At 42.1% G+C, this 20,189-nt stretch overlaps 1 protein-coding gene across 2 annotated transcripts in view; it reads left to right on the forward strand.

The window, feature by feature from the left end:
- Positions 1-20,189, forward strand: part of AFF1 (ALF transcription elongation factor 1) — a 131,567-nt gene that overhangs the window by 19,617 nt on the left and 91,761 nt on the right. For both annotated transcript variants that reach the window (XM_047091893.1, XM_047091894.1), the window contains exons 2-3: positions 17,655-17,775; positions 18,189-19,109. In XM_047091893.1, coding sequence (XP_046947849.1) covers positions 17,655-17,775; positions 18,189-19,109 — 1,042 coding nt within the window. The remainder of the gene's footprint in view (positions 1-17,654; positions 17,776-18,188; positions 19,110-20,189) is intronic.

Here is a 20,189-nt window from a genome sequence, read left to right on the forward strand (position 1 = left end):
ACTAGGGGCGCCTGGGTGGCACAGTTGGTAGGGCGTCTAACTCTTGATCTCAGCTCAGGTCATGATATCGCAGTTTGTGGGTTTGAGCCCCACATCGGGTTCTGTGCTGATGGTGTGGAGCCTGCTTGGGATTCTGTCTCTCCTTCTCTCTGCCCCTCCTCCCCACCTTGTGTGTGCATGCACACACACACACACACACACACACACTCTCTCTCTCTCTCTCTCTCTCTCTCAATAAATATAAAAAAAAAAGATATAGGACTAATGTTAGGGTTATTTTTTGGCATGTATGTGGTAAGATGATTAGAAGATAATTATAACCTCATTTGGGTTTTATTTTTCCTTCTTTCAAGGTATCATTTCTATATATTTTTAAATTGTATTTATGACTTGTGTGTGTTTGATAATGTCTCATTTTGTAGAGACTAGGTAATTTCTTGGGGTCTCAGGCTAAAACCTTTGGATTAAGGTAGAGGTTTCCTTACCTAGGTTGTCTCTTGCTAAGAATTCTCCTCAATTACTGTATTGAGTTTCTAGGATTTTTGACCTTCCTAAGATATATTGAATCTTGTTTCAAAAATGACTTCTCCCATGACTGTAACTAAAATTGCTTCTGTGATGAGGCATATGGTGACTGCTTTCTTTAAAACAAGCAAAGCCTGTCTTTACCAAGTGCTTTGAATATTTGAATCTGACTCCAAAATCATTAATGGGGGGGGGGGGGGAATTTAGTCCTTTTCCCAGTGGAAGACTTCATGGAGAGTAGAGAGTTCTGTCCACTCTTTAAGACCTTCCTATTTCTGGGTAACAGAGAAATGCATGTGACACGATGTACTTAAAGCCAGCTACTTTAAGAGTGTATGTAGTAGAGAGGTGCCAGGATGGTTGGGTTGTGTTCTTCCAGGATTATGCTGTAGCAGTCACAGGTAGGGAGATGGGCTCTCTCTTGAAAGAGGTGGACTTAGTTGATGTCACTCATCATGTATGGGTGGGCTCAGGACTCTCAGAGCCTCCTTCTTGGACCTGGATGATTGAGAGAAGTCTGGGAGTGAAGGAATGCCTTTCCAAGTAACCTAGTGGTGGGTCTCTAGATAAACAGGGGCCCCTGAACTGAAGTGAGGCAAGTTGTGTTTTGTTAAATTATCTGGTTGAATGTTACCTGTTTATTTCTGTTCTGTTATCCTCCAGCTTTTGGTAGTCTAATGTAAATGTTTCAGCCATTTCTCAGCTATTTATAAGGAAATAGTTGAGTTTACTATTGGGTCAGAGTTGTAGGGAGGCGACATTCCCCCGAGGGCAGAGTGGGAATAGCAGCCTTAATTAGTGAGAGATCCCCTAGAAGGTTTTAAGTCCAAGGAATAAGATTAAAACGTGTAAGAGGTTCACTCTACCTACATTTGAACATCTCAGTTTAATTTTATAAAGGCTGTCAAGCCTGTTTCTTTATTTATACTGTCAACCTGACAAGTGTCCTTTTATTTAAATAAAGGTATTTGAATCTAGTGATGCAGTCTCCCACCACACTTTTAAAAAACCAGGACATTTGAGGAACAGTAAGTTCTGACCTTTAATAGCAGCCACTGGCTTAATTCTTCATATTTTCCGCAAACCACACCCGCCTGCTGGAGTAGATAGCTCAGGGAAGTTGGATGGACTCACTGTGCCTTGGGAGGTTTTAATTCCCGAGCTTCTCCCAATGTTTTCTTCTACTCTGCAATCTCCCTCATATACTCTCCTTCTCCATTCATTTCATGCTAAAGTCATACAGAATTGTAGTGTGAAGTCCATTACTCCATTGAAGATGCAGCTGGAACCAGTGACTGGGGTGTTTTTTATGCTTCCTACGTCTCCCATACTTCACCAACACAGTCTTTTTACAACCCTTTTGAGACTGTTGACCATTAGGCCCCAGGGCAGGGTATTAGAGATGAAGAAGCTGAGTCCTGGAAGTAATAGATAACATCATACAGTGAATGATGCCAGATTCTGGAGGCAGCCAGCTTGGCACACTTTTCACCACACACTACATTATGCTAATCTTTTGGAATAATAGAGTAAGGCATTAAAATGAGATCGAGATGAGTAGATTTCTCATCTTTCCCCCTCAAGTCAGGAAAGCTGATAAGAGAGAAGTTTGATGTTACTGAAAGACTTGTGTGTTTCAGAAGAAATTATTTCAGAAATAGCCCTTACTTTACTCCTTTAAAATGAAACACTTCAAAATAAACTTTTAAAATCACCCTTCATATTTTTTGATAATTTAGGGTCTAGTCCAAGGACTGACAACTCTTTTCTGTAAGGGGCCAGGTAGTAATTATCTCAGGCTTTGCTGTCCATGCAGTCTGTTGCAACTACTACTCTCTGCAGTTCCAGGACCAAAGCAGCCATAGACAGTATGTAAACAAATGGGCAGGGTCGTGTTCCAATAAATCTTTATTTGTAAAAACAGGCAGCTGGGGCAGATTTGGCTCATGAGCCAGGTTACCAATGCCTGGTCTACTTTTTTTTTCTTTTTATTTCTACTAACTTTGTTTACCATACAGTTTTAGATTGAAATTTAAGCATTGATCAATGTTAATGCAAATTGGAATGTTTAAAAAAATTTTTTCCCCTTTTTGCCACTGTAGCCTTATTCTTTTTCAACTAATTTTACTTAAAATTAGGCCTGAAATTTCTGGGCTAAGCAGGCCGAGAAATCAAGGAACAGTTTCAGGTGGGAATGTTCTACTAAATGCCCCTTTTAGATATATTACAGAGTTTGTAAAATCATGAAATTGTGATTGCTGGCTCAACAAACACGAGGATACAAGGAGGTCTGGAAAATAGTGTAAAATCATTTGAATTAGGAAGTCAGGCCAGACTTTGCACAGCAAGGCTCTGTACTGAGTGGGCACCAGGACTGTGTTCTTTGGGGGCAATGGGGAGGATTAAGGGTGGGAGGAGTGGTCAGTTTTGCTTCTGTGATCCTCTGAGGCCGCAGTTAAGTCCATTTGCATTCCAAAGTTTGACATCCCCACTCTGTTCACTTCCTAAAATTGACAGTTTTTCATGTGCAAAGTAATTTGAGGTCATTATTTCAGGCAGAGGAAAGCCTGCAGGCCACTCTCAGGGGATCGCTGCCTTAAAATATCCTCGAGGCTCTAGGCTAGCCAAGTGGAGTGGATGGCTGCAAAAGGCTGTCATCCTCATGAATTATCAGTGGTTCTTTGGACCCTTTCTGGACAAATTTGGAGTTGGGGAACGAGGTGAGATGGTGCAAACACCCCGTGGTGAATGATCACCCCTCCACGACTTACATGCTTTCTTAGCAGGGGCATGGGGGCCCCTTCCCCTTTTTCAAACTCCTCATTCTTCAAGCTCAGATGTCACCGCTCCTAATTAAATCATCCCAGGCTCCTTCCTTTAGACTTGGTGTTTTTCTCCTCTGATTCTTTAGCACTTGTAACCAACCTCTGCAAATCACTCTTAGCAGTCTGTTCCTTACCCTACCCCACCCTCCACCCCCCTTTGCATTTTTCCTACTAGATTGTCGAATCCTTACTTCTTTTGTCCTTTAGGTCTAGCACATAGGAGTGGAGTCAATATTGACTGAAAATAAATAGATTTTCTGTTTTTATTTTGTGAGGCTTACGATGTTGAGTTGGACTACAGAAAACCATAGAAGTGCATTTGTGCTCTTAAATAACTTTAAGTGGCATGAAATTTAAAATGCAATTCTGTTTGAAGACATTCTTTTACAGTCAGAGAGGCTTTTAATATAAATCATCAGTGCATTTGGTAATTTTAAATGTTTGCTTATTGTTTCCTTACAATGGATGTATCAGCTTCACTTTTCAAATAGAGAGTTAAAAATGGAAATTTTAAAGCATTATAAAAGACACAATCTCTAATACTCCTGAAGTTTACTTTTTTAAGAAAAAAATTAAGTGAACTCTCAGATGCTACTTTACCAGTGTTGAAGAAGGTGGAGGGTGCTGTATTAAGATTGATAAATACCCTTTGTTTCATGTAAGTGAACTGCCTGTTGACAGTGATGGGGAAAAGATGATATATTCTGCATATAAATGTCCATGGCTGGGCCAAAATCCAGCCCAAAGAATCCTGACAAGCTTTGTAAGGCTCATAACACTGCTTAGCAGAGGTCAAAATGAAGGGAGACTTCTCCAGAAAAACAATGACTTACTGTTTAGTTTTAAGGAGATGCCAATTATAGCCAGTGGTAGGAGGTGAGCTGGGGTTATGATGAAAATGAGAATATTTAGAAACATGTAATTGTTGCTTGTTGCCATATAAAATACCAATACATGTTTTCAGCTTTCTTCTCCTATAATAATCTCCCTGTTCTTCCTACTTGAAATGTCTGTGGAATGAAATGGAATAGAATAATGAGGCTGCCTCTAGTTTTTATGACATTAAGCTTTCTCTCTGTGAAAACAAGTGTGACATGTGCAGTTAACCAAAAGAAGATAACTGGAAGTCAAGAGATTAAAGTGATGATTCTATAAAAACATGAACGCTTTATTCTTACGTAGTTGTCTGTTTTGTGTGCTATGCAAATAAGGTTATATATCTTTGTGTTTTTTTTATGTCCAGGTGTTTGTTAGAACCTAAAACAAGTTTTTCAGTCGTAGAAAGTTTATCTCTTCTTATGGGGTGTCCATAGCAGCCTGTTTAACTAGGTTTAAAATATAATTGTCGGTGGCTTCTCCTGCAAGTTGTGTGTTGCCTGGACTTTAGTTTTAGATATACTCCCATAATGGGATACATTTCATTAAATGAATAGAGGAGGGGCTGTACTGTTGTTTTGGTTTGTTCAGTAACTGAAATGTGTTGATGTGTACTTATTTAAAGAATAAATGTTTCTTAATATTCTTTAGAGAAATAAATCGCCTCTTGCCAGTTTTCTTATTATCTTATCAATACATAGACATTGTTTTTCCTTTCATTTCCCAAATGAAGCCTTTTCCTGTTGCTTTTTGCTGTTGGTTAGCAAGTCTAAATGCTGAGCATTTATTCTGGCTGGAGCAGTGCTTGGTACCTTGGCCCAGTTTCAAACAGTTCTTCTTATCATATGTGGTGCAATTGGTTCTCTGGAATGTGCGTGTTAGAAGTTCAGTCATTGGGAGGGACTCTTCCTTTCGGAGTGGTAAATCCTGTGCAGTTTTCTAAGCTGCTCTACAGAATGTAATTCATTCAATTTGATGTATGTCGGGAATTATCTGGTGCTCAAAATGTCAAGTGACAAAAAATATCCATTTAATATGTTTGATCTCTTATGACTCTTCTTAACAAAAAATAAACTTACTCCTGAATAATTACTTGAGAGAAGAATTGCTCCCCTCCCCGCTTCAATCTCCCTAAAGACATTTCAGCAGTCTCATGAGACACAAGGTGAATTTGGAAATGATTGGTTTGTCTCTTGCTTTCTGTGTGGTACTTGAAAATTTGATGTATAAATCCGTTATTTGGTAGGATGATCTCCATAACTGCCTGGTTTTTATGTATGTATGTATGTATGTATTCTTAAAATACAAAAAAAAATGTTTATTTTTTGAGAGAGAGAGAGAGAGACAGAGAGCACAAGCGGGGGAGGGGCAGAGAGGGAGGGAGACACAGAATCTGAAACAGGCGCCAGGCTCTGAGCTGTCAGCGCAGGGCTCGAACTCACGCACTGTGAGATCATGACCTGAGCTGACGTCAGATGCTTAACCAACTGAGCCACCCAGGCGCCCCCATACTGCCTAGTTTTAAAAAAAATAACACACTATCTTTTGAAAATGTTTGTTTCAAATTGTATGATTTGTTTTGTTTTTAAAAAGTAACCACGACTTCAGGTTCTGCATCTGTATGCAGAATTCCACCCATTCAGCCAATACTCATTTAGCCTGATGGGTTAGTGCTGGGTATACAGTGTGGAGCTAGAAAAGGTGACTGGGCATCTGTAGCTCACATTCCTGGAGGAGGTGAGTGTGGAGAGCCAGACATAATTAAACAGATAAGTGAATAGACCAGGTAATTTTATTTTAGATAGTGATAAAAAGAGATGGAGGGTGGAGTGCTGGAGGGGTAAAGTGCCCGTTCAGATCTGGGACCTCGCTGAAGAGCTCATTTAACCTGAGGTGTTAGTGACAACGTTGCCCTCAGCTCTCTGGAGGGCAACCACTCGTTCCAGGCATGAGAAGGCCAATGTGGCTAGTATTTGAGAAGGGCAGGGGGGAGGGGAATGTATCCGGAGGTAGCAATTAAGAGGAGGTGTGCTGGGGAATGGAGCCTTATAGATCCAGCTTCTGGGTTTTCATCTTGAATGCTAAGGGAAGCCTGTGGCGGTCTGTCAGCAGTGGAAGGAGCCACATAATCTCATTTGCATTTTAAAACTCTCTAGATCTTGTATTTTTTGTTTTGTTTTCCCCATGATGCGTTTGTGGCAGCATGGAAAGATTTTTCATTGTGGGATTTTTGTTGGTGAAGTCGTAGTCCTAGAGACAGCTTATTCATATCATTCTGAATCTTACTTGATTTAAGGGGCGCCTGGGTGGCTCAGTCGGTAAGCGTCTGACTTCAGCTCAGGTCATGATCTCACTGTTCACGAGTTCGAGTCCCATGGTTCACAGGTTCGAGTCCCACGTCGGGCTCTGTGCTGACAGCTCAGAGCCTGGAGCCTTCTTTGGATTCTGTATCTCCCTCTCTCTCTGTCCTTCCCCCCACTCATGCTCTGTCTCTCTCTCTCTCTCTCAAAAATGAACAAACATGAAAAAAATTTTAAAGTTAAATGTGTATTTGCTATAAATGTTACTCAAAACTTTTTTTTTTTTGTTACAGTATACTTGGGCTTTATGAGTAATACGGCAAACTGAAGAATAAACCTGTCGTATTAGCTGATAAACATATGGTGTTAGCTGAGGCAGCTTTCACGGCTGACCTGGGAAGGGAGATGAGTCATTTGATGGGTACAACAGTCTGGTAAAATCGGTTTTAGGTATTAGACAGTGAATCATGTTTTGTCATCAAATAATGAATAAGACTGGCAGACTTCAGTACAATTCTGGATTGTTTGAGTAATACTCGAATATAATCATTAAATCAATGATGTATATTAAGCATCATTTTTTGCTAAGCACTGTGCTCTCAGAAATAGTCCTTGCCATTAAGGCGCTCACAGTCTAATAAAGAAAATCTGTTGGCACGTGTACAGTCCATCTCATTTTTGTAAATGTAAACATGGGCAGATTTGCGAGGACAAATGTATCCCAGAGAAAGGAATCATTCACAGCCAGGTTGGGAAGTGAGAGTGGAGGTCCCGGCTGGGGACTGTGATGGAGAGGCAAGGATATTTCAGAAGGCTGTGAAAGTAAGGGGAGGAATTCATTAGAGAATTGGCCAAGACCAGGGCTTTGCTTTTCCCCACGCATCCCAGTTCCTTGTGTTCATAGTGTCTAGAAAAGAGAGAGGGGGCAAAACTGGGTCTTGCGCATTTTTGGGTGAGAAGTGAGAAAGAAGTCTTAACCTGCGCGCCCCCGCCCCAAGATTAAAGGTAAGTTGAAGCCAGGTAGTGAAGGATGTTGCTTGGCTTAACCGTCTGTCAGTTTTAATCTTGTAGGGAGCGTTGGGGTCAGAAAAGTTGTAAATCGCTGAATAACAAGATCAGATTCATGATTTTTAGAAGTTCACTGAGGCAGCTGTGTGGAGCTGAGTGGCCCAGGACAAGGAGCCTGTTGGGGCTGTGCTCCAAATGAGAAATGAGGAAGTCCACACAACACTTTATTTGAATTGTGGATGCTTGGGGCGCCTGGGTGGCGCAGTCGGTTAAGCGTCCGACTTCAGCCAGGTCACGATCTCGCGGTCTGTGAGTTCGAGCCCCGCGTCAGGCTCTGGGCTGATGGCTCAGAGCCTGGAGCCTGTTTCCGATTCTGTGTCTCCCTCTCTCTCTGCCCCTCCCCCGTTCATGCTCTGTCTCTCTCTGTCCCAAAAATAAATAAACGTTGAAAAAAAAAAAATGAATTGTGGATGCTTAATAGAGTTAATGACCCCCGTTTTTGAGTATAAATTAAATGAGACAAGCAATAAAAAAGCCCAAAACTTTGAGCTTGCTAGTCTACTTCTTTCTTAGTAACCACCACATTCTTTTAATTTGAGGCTCTAAGGATACAGACTTTCCCCACCCTCACTTTATAGGTATGTAATGTGGTCCTTAATGGTCAGTTGAGTGTGTAAGGAGAATGACATGGTAGGGAGGCCAGTGCTCTGGTTGATTCTAGTACAGATGAGACCTGCAGGGGGAAGAGCCAACAGCTTCTGCCCATGCTTCTGACTGGGGCCAAATGTGCAGTTGCCAGTAAGGCAGGTGGTCTGAGGTAGCTCCCAACACCAGGGGCCTTTATAAGTAAATAGGAGGACATAAATCGTTAGGTGGCAGATTTATTTCTAGTGAGCCTGTTGCCCCTATGGGAGGCGGTGATTTCTGTATGTGCTTTCAGTTAACGTGGGTAAGAACTGTCTGCATTTTAGGGAACCCCTGTCAGAGGCTGCATTTTCTAGAATTTCTCAGTAACAGTAATATGTTCTCATTTCAAATGGCATTAAAAGCAACTTTCATTAAGCCCTCACACATAGATTGCCAAATCTTCAAGGTCAGGAGTGATTTCTTTTCACTGGTGTGGTTTGTGTAATTGTTCCATTTGCTTGACGGCCTTCCTCAGCACTAGTTTTATTTTTTGTTTGTTTTTGTTTGTTTTAATGTATGTTTAAAATGTATTTAAAAGGTGAAGGACTTGGAGTGCAGTAGCAGAAGGACACATAGGAGTGCAGTAGCTCATCTGTCTCCTTTCCTCTCTCCTCTCCTTGTTGGGGCTGTGTATCCTCACACACACAGCTTCCCCCACTGCTCTTTGAAAATCAGTGAAGACAAATTCTTGTGCTTTTCCATCTATAGGGTAAAAAAAGTGCCTCTTGGAATATATTTATGATCTGTTGAGGTAACCAAAACAGGCTATAAGTGAGACTACTTTTCCAAAAAACAGCTGCTCGTGTTTGAACTTTGCAACATAGTCTCTAACACACTGCTTTATGCAGATGGGTCTATAATTATTCATAATGATCAAAGGTGGAGTCCAGGGTCCAAAATCAGTTTTCAGGGCTTCCAGTGAGAGTTACTGCCAAAATGTTCAACTCCCTGTTCTTTAGCCCTGATCTTGATGTTATATAAGGCAATTTCTTTGTTTTTTAAAGTTTATTTGTTTATTTTGAGACAGAGAAAGAGGGAGAGAGAGAGAGAGAGAGAATATCCCAAGCAGCCTTCTTGTTATCAGTGTCAGGGCTTGAACTCACAAACTGTGAGATCATGACCTGAGCTGAAACCAAGAATTGGACGCTTAACCGACTGACCCATCCTGGCGCCCTAGTTTCTTTTGTTTTCAGTCAAAAAATTTTAACCACACAAATATTAAATGGACACTTTTTAAAAAAAATTATTTTTGAGAGAGAGTGTGCATATGCAGGGGAGGGGCAGAGAGAGAGAGAGGGAGAGAGAGAGAGAATCAATCCCAAGCAGGGCTCGAACTCATGAACCGTGAGATCATGAGCCAAAATCAAGAGTTGGACACTTAACCGACTGAGCCACCCAGGCGCCCCAAATGGATACTTTCTTGTGAAAAGAATGTTAAAATACTCCCTAAACCACCACACTACCAGTTAACTTCCTCCACCCTAATCTGGTGCTCCTTCTTGATAGATTTTTGTAAAGGTAATCCTTTCGGACCTTTGCCACATATTAACATGCATGCGGAAAAGTACCTGGCACGCGGCAGGTTCATTTTGAAAGGTAAAAATTAGCATGTCTCTTATTAGAAGTGACTTACTTTTTCAGTTGTTTGCCCAGGTAGAGGCTGTCTCAATTTGAAATTCAAAGGATTCCTTGTAAATTATGTCAACATATCTTAAAGGTTGATTTAATTTTGCAAAATGAAGTTACCTACAACTCTTTCAGTATCCTAATGAGGCTCAGTCTTCTGTGGCCAGCAGAGAGCTGTCACTTTGAGAAGATCCCCTGGGAGTGCCTCCAGGAAAACAACAGTGGCATAGTGCTATTTTGCCTTTTCACTATGCTGATACTTTATCTTTTATGTTAAATCAGATTTTGTTTTTAAAATTAAGCATTCTTTGTTTTGTTTCTTGTTTTTTCTTATGAAGGTGAAATTCCTGGAAGATTTAGTGGAGTGATTTTTATTGTGAGAAAGCCTGTTGCAAAATTTTTCCCATGCAAAAAGTGAAAGAGGAAAAAAATCCTCCGTTCTTTGCTTTTGATTTTTAAATGTTTATTTTTGAGAGTATGAGTGGGGGAGGGGCAGAGAGAGGGAGGGAGGGAGACACAGAGTCCGAAGCAGGCTTCAGGCTCTGAGCTTTCGCACAGAGCCCGATGTGGGACTCGAACCCACAAACCATGAGATCATGACCTGAGCCGAAGTTGGACGCTTAACCAGCTGAGCCACCCAGGTGCCCCAATCCTCCATTCTTTGAAGCAACATTTCTTCTGCTTCCAAACTTGGAGCCACTTTGATTTCTCATGTTTAAATTGTGTTTATGAGTGATACAGTTTAATGGCAAGACTAATTTTGTGCTTTGAAGCATATATTGACCTTTTTCTGTAAAGCCAGTGTTTGAAAAACGTCCCCTGGATGTTAGATTATAGGACTAGAGGAACATGGGGAAAAAAGGGCCAGAAGATGGACTTAAAAAGTCAATAGAGGGTAGCTTTGAAAATAAAAAAGTCACTTGCACAAGAGTGAGAACCCAAGCCTGCTGTTCTTTTGCCTCTGTGACACATATATCACCAGTCTCTAAACCAGGGTTGCCCAACATCTGTGAACAGACTTGAGAGTTTTACGTTTTGCTTTATCCTTCCTTGCTACATTCAAATCCGAATGGCATCACTCTCCCCTAAAACAGTATAAAAGACTTGTTCCTTTCCAAATTTAATGTACGTGGCTGATTTTAGGATTTTTCCTTTCCTTCCCGCCAAATGTCTCTTCCATGCCTAGGGAAATAAATACACAGGAGAAATTACACTCTGTCCCCCAAGGGAGAATTAAACTTTTAAACGTGAGTTCTAGAGAGAGTTGGTCCCATCTATCAGAGGCAGGTCTGTGTGAAGTGGCCAGTCAAGGGTGATAAATGGGTAGTCAGCTGTGCATAGCCTGCCCCGTGGGCCCAGGGTTGCCATGGAAGCGCCCAGTGGCATTCAGCGATCCTGCATGACTAACCTAGATTAGCAGCAGGGCCCGTGGGCTCCAGCCTGGAAGAAGGTGCTCGAAGCCAGATGATGGCCAGGCCGGCACGCCGCCCCACTGCTCATGTTCAGCTTGGGCCTTCCTGTTGCCGTCTTTTCCTCCTTCCACATACGGTCTTTCCTTTTTTGTGTGAGGGAAAGTGAGAAAGAGGGATTGCTCTCATTAATGCTCACAGAGCTGGGATTTCTTCATTTTTATCACAGTGTTCTAACACGTCCATCCGAAACCCCAAGGAGGAGCATTTGAAAAGTCGGAATCAGTGTGCCCTGACAGGCCCCAGCATGGGGTTGACTAAATGACTGCATTCAGGGGCTGAATGGGCAGCTCCGAATTCCTCAGGAGTTTCACAACCTCTCTGAAAGTGAGAGCATCCTATCCTGGCTTGTTTTAGACTTCCAGGCTTCATCCCGGCTCCTGCGTGGATGAGAAGGGTGGGATTCTGTCACCGAAGACATGGGGTGGTGCAGGCCAGCGCAGTGATGTCTCGTGCGGTTGTGTTCTGCAGGGCACACTGGGCCCTGGGATGTGAGGCCTGTGCTTCCCCCTTTGGTCCTTCTAGTTCACTTAAAAAAAAAAAAAAATGGCAGGAGGTGGTTTGTTGCCGTTCGCAGAGATCCTTTTGGTGTATCAGCGCTGCAACCTTTGCAGATAGATGGTGGATGGTAGCATGTGATCCAAAAGCAACAACGTGGCTCCTGAAAGGAATCCCCTGATTTAGAATACTTAAAGCAGACTTTCCATGGAACTCATGGATATCTGCCGGGTGAGCAGACTTTGCACCCTCTCCCCAGGGGTATTTCAACACTGTGGACTTGTTTTTGAATGCATTCAGCTGCTTGAAGTCGTCACGTGATTTGGTCTTTCTCTCCCCAGGTAGGGACTCCTGGGCCCACGAGACAACTAGCATTGAGGCCTAGGTCAGTGGCCAGAAGTTACTGGGAGTGGAGCCCGATATTGGGCATGTAATGGCTGCTTTGGTACAAGTTTATTTGCAGCCTGTTCTTTAAAGATATTAATGCAGAGAGCCTCTAGCACATTGGAGATGACTTGTGAATCCAGAGGTTATTATGGGGCCAGTGACCTCAAGTCTGTAAATTCAAGAAAGCTCTAACAACAACAAAAAAGGTTCCAAAATGAGAATTTGTAGTGCAGTGTTTATAATTTGAGGAGCCACTTCATGCTGCCAGCCATCCCTCTCTCAAAGGGCTCTCTGTTAGGTCCTTCAGCAAAGACAGACCTGTGTGGACACATTTAAGCAAATGCATCTTGTGGCTCTGAGATTGCTCTGCCGGCAGGGATAAAACCTGAATTAATCGACGTGTCCCTCTTTGAGACCAAGGAATTGTGAACACACAGCCCACCTTCTTTGTTGTTGCCCTATTTAACACAGCCTGAAAGCTTTGCCAGCAGAACTGTGGTTAAGAGCACATGCTTTGGTGCCAAGCAGATCTGCATTCGAATTTTAAGGTCTATTATTTAATAGCAGGTTAATCTGTGAGCTTTCTTTTCGTTCACGTGGAAAATGGGGTTAATAATCTCCCTCTCACAGAGTTGTTGTGAAAATTAAATAGGAGACTGATGTGCTGTGCCTGAATCAGTGCCGACTGAACAACAGATGCTAAGTGGTGGACGTGCTAGGCTCTGCTGCTGTTGCTGTCTTCATTGCTCTTGTTTTTCGGTAAGCTTTGTTCGAGCGCTCCACATAGCCCAAGAAGAGTGTACTATCTTGTGCTCCTCAGGACCACCTAGAAATCTGTTACACGTGCACATCTCAGGCCCTGCGTTAGATCTACTGACTCAGAAACTCTGGAGGCAGGTGTTTGCCCTCTGTGTTCTGATCCCCCCCCCCCCCCCCCCCCCCCCCCGCGTGATGCTAATGCTTGCTGGCTTGGGAACCTCTCATCTAATGCAAAGGGAAGGAGAACTCCTAGCTCACTCCATTCTGCATGGAACCGTGAGAAAGTCTAACAGTGAAATGCTGATGTTGGGATGAGGTTATCCCATGAGGGAGAATATTTTCTCCTCCACAACAGAGGAAAAATGCCACCTTTAATTAAATGAAGTGGTAGTCAGCTTGTAATTATTCAAAGGTAATTAACAGTTTGTGAATCTTGTAGGACATGTACTGCTACCTAAAATCCCCTCATTTAAAATTCTATCCACTCGCTCTTTGCTTGTACCTTGAGTTAAAAACAATGACATATAAGGCTGAACGGTGATTTACTTACTCATGCTACTACTTGCGTTAATATTTTTAAAATTTGTATTTCCCCCGATGTCAGAATAGAACCAAGAAAAAGAAGATACTCATGAAAAAATTTGCTTACGAACTTGAACAAACCATCCTTGAAGCCATTGCAAATTTACAATAAGTAAAAGCCAAATAAACCAGAAAGCTCCCTACCTAGTACAGTTGGCAAAACTCTGTTAGTTGCAAGGTGAGAAGGTGGACAGTCCAGAAGAATGAGGTCGCACCTTGTCCTGTGTAGTCCTGGCAACTGTGGACTGGTCACTTCCTGTCTCTTCTGCCTTCCCCGGCCCTCTAGGGAGTGAGACCCTAGGGTAGGTGAGAGAGAGTTTCTCTCTCAAAGTCTAGACCTCCTAAAACTCATCCTATCAGTGACATTCCTGTGGTCTTTCCTCATCTCCCTATTTTTGTGTTTTCCAGTCGAAGGGTAATAATTAATAAGAAAAAAATATATCAACGCTTGTTTCAAGATTGGTGTAGTATTATGTATGTTGCCAATAAAATCTTGGTGTGGGTTTTTCACTTTTTTTAAACTAGTGAAGTAAAACTTGTAATTAAGCAGAGTCCCTAATTTAATAGGATTTCTCCCCTGTGGGAGGTACCTTGATATTTGAATCACACAGCAATAAGCCAGTGTTAGAAATTTTGTCAAATTGGGTTCTTCTCATTATTTCCATAGCAGTCTTTATACCTGGAAGCGAGCGTGGTGGAATGTACCAGATGCTAAGATAAGGCTGTGCTGATTAATTTGGAAATACTTCAGTCATTTTAAGCCAGGGTAGCTTTTCTTAAAGGTACGTGTGGAGTCAACAGGAAAACTAAGTGAGGACCCCAAGCAGCCTGATGGTTGAGGTGCTGCTGTTCACATCCTCGCTTTTCAATCCTGAACGGAGACTTAAGCCATTTGTGGTTCCCTTTTCTGAGACAAGGGTAGCAGTTATTCAGAAGCAGTTACTCATGAAGCAGAGCCAGAGGCTGTGAACACGCCACGCCAATAAAGCCACAGGGACTTTGCCATTGTCCCCAGCAGAATCCGAAAAGGGAGAACTCCCTTCGTGGCAAGAATGGTAAAGCGGACGCCCTTGGGAGGCCGCTTCTCCTTGTGCGTGCCCATTCAGGGTACAGTACCAAGTAGCTTTGGAAAAGAGAAACTTGGCAGTTCAGGTTGCCCAGAGGTAGTTGCATGCCCCACGCCCTCTGTAAACAAAGTGGCTATAAAAGCAAGTTTGAAAGAAGAAAGTTATTTCCTGATCAACCCTCTTATTGGCTCCCATGGATGTATGTTAACGTTACGTATGTTAATGTTACGTGATTGTTTTTTGGGCCAACGAGGAATTACCAAAATTCTAAGCTAATTGAAAGGAATTCCAGAGTGGTCATCAAGTCCACTGTGCTTCTTTCAACCAGAAATAAATCTAATTGTCCAAAACATGTCCGATTCAGACTTTGTTAAAGAATACTCCATGGCTAGTTTCTGGTTTAGTTTTTCTTTCCTTCACTTTTTTCAGTATGTTGACTGACATAAATTGTTCACTTTGTAGTTCTCTGAAAGTAGGACATCGAGATATCCATCATTTAGGAAAAGTTTTTGGTAACAGTGGTCTGAGCAGGTAATTCTTTGCCACATCCTGGTGAATTTAGCCAGGTAGCTTAGCCCCCCACTACCTTAAGGCTGTAGAAATAGCTGCAAATCACTTTTTAGAGGGCTATGTTTAAAACAAAAAATTTATTGTTGAGAGAGAGAGAACATGAGTGGCAAAGGAGCGGAGAGGGAGAGGGAGACAGAGGATCCTGAAGTGGGCTCAGCGCTGACAGCAGAGAGCGCATGTTGGGCTCGAACCCACAAGGTCAAGCCTTGAGATCATGACCTGAGCCAGAGTCAGGCGCTCAACTGACTGAGCCACCCAGGCGCTCCTAGATGACTATTTTATTTTATTTTATTTTATTTTTTTAACATTTATTTATTTTTGAGACAGAGTCAGAGTATGAACGGGGGAGGGTCAGAGAGAGAGGGAGACACAGAATCTGAAGCAGGCTCCAGGCTCTGAGCTGTCAGCACAGAGCCCGACGCGGGGCTCGAACTCACGGACCATGAGATCATGACCTGAGCCGAAGCCGGACGCTTAACTGAGCCAGCCACCCAGGCGCCCCGATGACAATTTTTTAAAAATTGTTTTTGCATATGTCTTTCAGCGTTTTTTTGTTTGTTTTGTAATTACAAGTAAGTTTTAAAAAATATACTGTAAGCAATAGCAGCTGTTTTTTTTTTTAATTAAAAAAATACTTAAATGATAAGCTTCAATGCAAAGTACCATGCTTTAGTATCAGGAAAGAGAGAAACATGAGTCGTTCTATTTTGATGGAGAAGCAAATTCTAGGGGGAAGGGGAGGAGGAGAGAGAAGCAATCAGTATGTTCTAGCAGCACATACTTGGTGGATTTGAGGAACCCTTTAGGGTGAGTAACACTGGAACCTTCACTCCAGAGATTTGCTGGTGGCTGAAAATTGGGGATGGGGGTGTGAGGTTGAGAGAGAAGCGGAGGAAATTGTTTAGAATAAAAGCATTGAAGTTCAGGATGTCAGTGAGGAGCAGGGAATAGTCTGGTATGCCTGGAATATAGATGTGGTCTGCAGGAGAATCATATTTTGTGTGTAAGCTGGTCCTGGAAGAATTGGATATCATTCAGGGTTTTTGGGGTGGGGATTGGAGCAAGAGGATATCTTTAACAGGGTATGTTTGGGGAATGGACATGACTGTCAAGAGAATGCTTGTGGCAGGCCTGCAAGGGAGACAGTAGGATAATATCTAGAGACAGTAGGATAATATCTAGAGTAGATCTGTACCCGATTATGGGGGAATTTTAATGCCAAAGCAAAGATTTAGAGTTTATTCTGCAGCAGCAAAGAGCTGTCCAATTCTTGTTATTTTAAAATATGGATAGTGCCATGAAAACCAGAGTTTTAGATTGGATTTCTTTCCATGAGAAGGTTAATTTAGAGGGACAAGATGTTGGGGAGGCAGAGAGACCAGTAAGTAGGCTCTTGCCAGAGGAAATAAAGAGACATGAGAGCAGAGAGGCCAGGAAAAGGGGTGTCTGAGATGGGGGCGAGTTTCTAAAGGTATATATTGTCTTGGCAAGACAATTGAAAAATTTCCTACTTATTTATTTACATAATGTTGAGGGAAAGGATTCAGTAGATACCCTAGAAGGAAGTGTTATGAGGACAAAAGTTGGCTTATAGTTCTTATTTTCGTTATTCTCATACATCACCTTGTGGGGGGTCGAGAGGGTGTGGCCTGTGTTGCCCACCTAAGGCAAGCCCACTTTTGGTTTATATGCTGGCTAAAACCGCACTCTTTTTGGTTTCCATCTCTGCAATTTATTTGTCAGTGAATGCATTTTTAACCCCTTTGGTGCCAGGGCTGATGATTTAGGATGTATTTTTATGTGGTTTAAAAGGATGTAGGATATAGTTTTATGTGGTTTAGGGCAAGCAGATTATCAGACTTCTCGGTAGGTAGAGATGACATCTACAATTGGATTTTCCCATCCTTGACGTTTGAAATGAGAAATAAAAATTATCTTTTCGGATTTACATGCCAAGACACTCCCAGTAGAATAAGCTGAGAATAAAGTAAATGCTGTTTGGGGTGGTTGGTAATCTTTTAATTATGAAATAAGCCTTTTGATTTTAATCTTCCAGAATGTATAATACTGATCCAGGAAAACAGCTTTTTTAAAGTTCACATCCTGCTGACTCCTTCAGATGAAAAGCTTCTACCTCTACCCCATATTTTGCAAGCTGAAAGTAAAAATATCATTAATCTTGTCTCTCTTCCATGACTGCCTATAAAAGACTGTTCAGTTTGGAATCAGTCCTGAGCCATGAAGGCAGTATTCCAGAGTGAATGCTTAGGTTTCTGGAGCCAGGACCCGCAGCTGGAGGGTCACAGCCTTAATCCAAGAGTAGGTTGAAGGGACTTAGGCTTTCTTGAAAACATCTCCCTTGTCATACCTTCTTGTTGACCTATCCTGGCCTCCTTCACACATCTACATATGCATAGCAAAACTTTGGACATGATAAATTTTATTGTTTTTGTTCTTTTGTGGCATCTGAAACAGCTTGTACAATGAAGACAGAAATCTGCTTCGAATTAGAGAGAAGGAAAGACGCAACCAGGAAGCTCACCAAGAGAAAGAGGCATTTCCTGAAAAGATCCCCCTTTTTGGAGAGCCCTACAAGGTATTTATTGAATACTAGAAAGTCTGATTTATCACCGTATTTAACTCTGCATTGAAAATGAGTTTGAACAAGGGTCACAAACGTGAAAATAAGACAACTTATCTTAGGTTGGTTTTGAAAACGAACTATGAAAATTCTCTGAACATTGTTGTGCAAATTACCAAAGTTTATAGTCTTTTGTAATGTCAGTCTCTTGTCTTTAGTAATATTTGTCCATGACAGGCTTCTCAACAGGGGAACTGAGTTTAAATTTCATGTTACGTTTCCTGTCACATTAAATTGAAGTTTTGTGGTTATTTTTCCCCTTTTAAATGGTATTATGTAACATTGTTTATTAAATAGTGGTTTTCCTTAGTTGTTTTTTTTTTTTTTTTTTTTTCTGGTATCTAACTCTGCTGTCTTTCCTTTTTCAGACAGAAAAAGGTGATGAGCTATCCAGTCGAATACAGAACATGTTGGGAAACTATGAAGAAATGAAGGAGTTCCTCAGTACCAAGTCCCACCCTCATCGCTTGGATGCTTCTGAAAATAGGTTGGGAAAGCCAAGATATCCTTCATTTCCTGAGAAGGGGAGCAGCATTCCACCCCACCCCTTCCACACCAGTGCCCACCACCAGCCTATTAACACTCCTGCCTCCGGACCACTTCCTGTTGGTAACATCAGCCACAATCCAAAGATGGCACAGCCAAGAATGGAACCAATGTCAAATCCTCATGTCAGAGGCTATGGCCCACCAGACAGCCAGCACCTGACCCAAGATCGCCTCGGTCAGGAGGGGTGCGGCTCTGCTCATCACAAAAAAGGTGACCGCAGAGCTGATGGAGACCGCTGTGCTTTGGTGACAGACTCTGCTCCAGAGAGGGAGCTCTCTCCCTTGCTCTCTTTGCCTTCCCCAGTGGCCCCCTTGTCACCTGTACATTCCAACCAGCAGACTCTTCCCAGGACACAAGGAAGCAACAAGGTTCACAGCAGTAACAGTAACAATAAAGGCTATTGCCCGGCCAAATCTCCCAAAGACCTAGTGGTCAAGGTCCATGATAAAGAGACCCCTCAAGACAGTTTAGTGGCAGTTGCCAGCCTTGGGGTAGCCCCTCCCCAGCCACCTTCTCAGACTTTCCCCCCACCTTCCCTCCCCTCAAAAAGTGTGGCAATGCAGCAGAAGCCCACGGCTTATGTCCGGCCCATGGATGGTCAAGATCAGGCTCCAAGTGAGTCTCCTGAACTGAAACCACTGCCGGAGGACTACCGGCAGCAGACCTTTGAAAAAACAGACTTAAAAGTGCCTGCGAAAGCCAAGCTCACCAAGCTGAAGATGCCTTCTCAGTCGGTTGAGGTGAGTGAAATTTTGTATCTGGGACAATTCTGGTGTGAAGGAAAATTTGAGATGGAAGGTTCTGGAGAATTGGGGGCATGGATGTCAATGGCTTTTGGGTTGTGAGACTCCTTTTTGGCTTTGGGATCATGTTGACCCAAGAGAACTCAGGTCTGAGCTAAATTGCTGATGACGGATACGGAAATGTGATTTTCAGGAAGGTCTTTAAAAAAGTATTTTTATTGGGCCATAACTTATATGCTGTAAAATATAGAGATCATGAGTACCGTTCGCTCCGTTTTATAATCTACAACCCAATCACGGTATTTATCATAAGAAAGTTTCAGGAAGGTTTTGAGCTATTGTTTTTGTTTGTTTGGGGGAACGCTGACATTGTAGAGCAAAAAAAAAAAAAAAAAGTTAAGACTTCCTCTACCCCAGTTAGTTTTTCTGAGATCTAAACCATACAAAAGTGAAAGTAAGAGGTTAAAATGTTGAAGGCAAAGTATTTCTAAAGATTATAAAGATTTCCCTGTAAATTATAAGAAACTCTGAAACTGAAGTTCTGTTTTATTTACCACCTAAAAAAGGAGTGGGGGTATGGTGACCTCTCATTTGAAAGTGAGTCACAAATATAATACAGAATGTTATTCAACTCTGGCTTTTTCAAGTAACCAAAATACTTTATCTTTTTAAACAAAGAAGAAATTCCTTTTTCTGCTCCTTTGTAAATGGCAGCATTGTGTTTGAATGAAGAGAATCAGAGCACACATCTTATCACTGGAATTCTAAATTAGCACCAGTTAGTTACTCCAAAATTCAGATTAGTAGTGCAAAGTGAAATGTTTGAAGTGAATTTGTCTTGAAGCTTATCTGTTAAGGTAATGTCCTTGGTTTAGTCACATCTATTGTATAAACATTCTAATTTGCATATCCATTGCTCAAAGGCTTTTGTGGGCACCCAGATATCAGTCTTACCTAGTGCTAGAAGGTAAAATTCCTTAAGGTTTAAAAACAAAACCAAAACAGACTCCAGGATGCTTAACTGGAAAGATAACCCTTATCTTGAAGAAGGAAAATCTGTTCCTCTGGGGTGTCAGC

The sequence above is a fragment of the Lynx rufus genome, unplaced genomic scaffold, assembly GCF_022079265.1.
Source record: "Lynx rufus isolate CCGP_SWC_20201006 ecotype Redwood Valley unplaced genomic scaffold, mLynRuf1.p SCAF_3, whole genome shotgun sequence".
Taxonomy (NCBI): domain Eukaryota; kingdom Metazoa; phylum Chordata; class Mammalia; order Carnivora; family Felidae; genus Lynx; species Lynx rufus.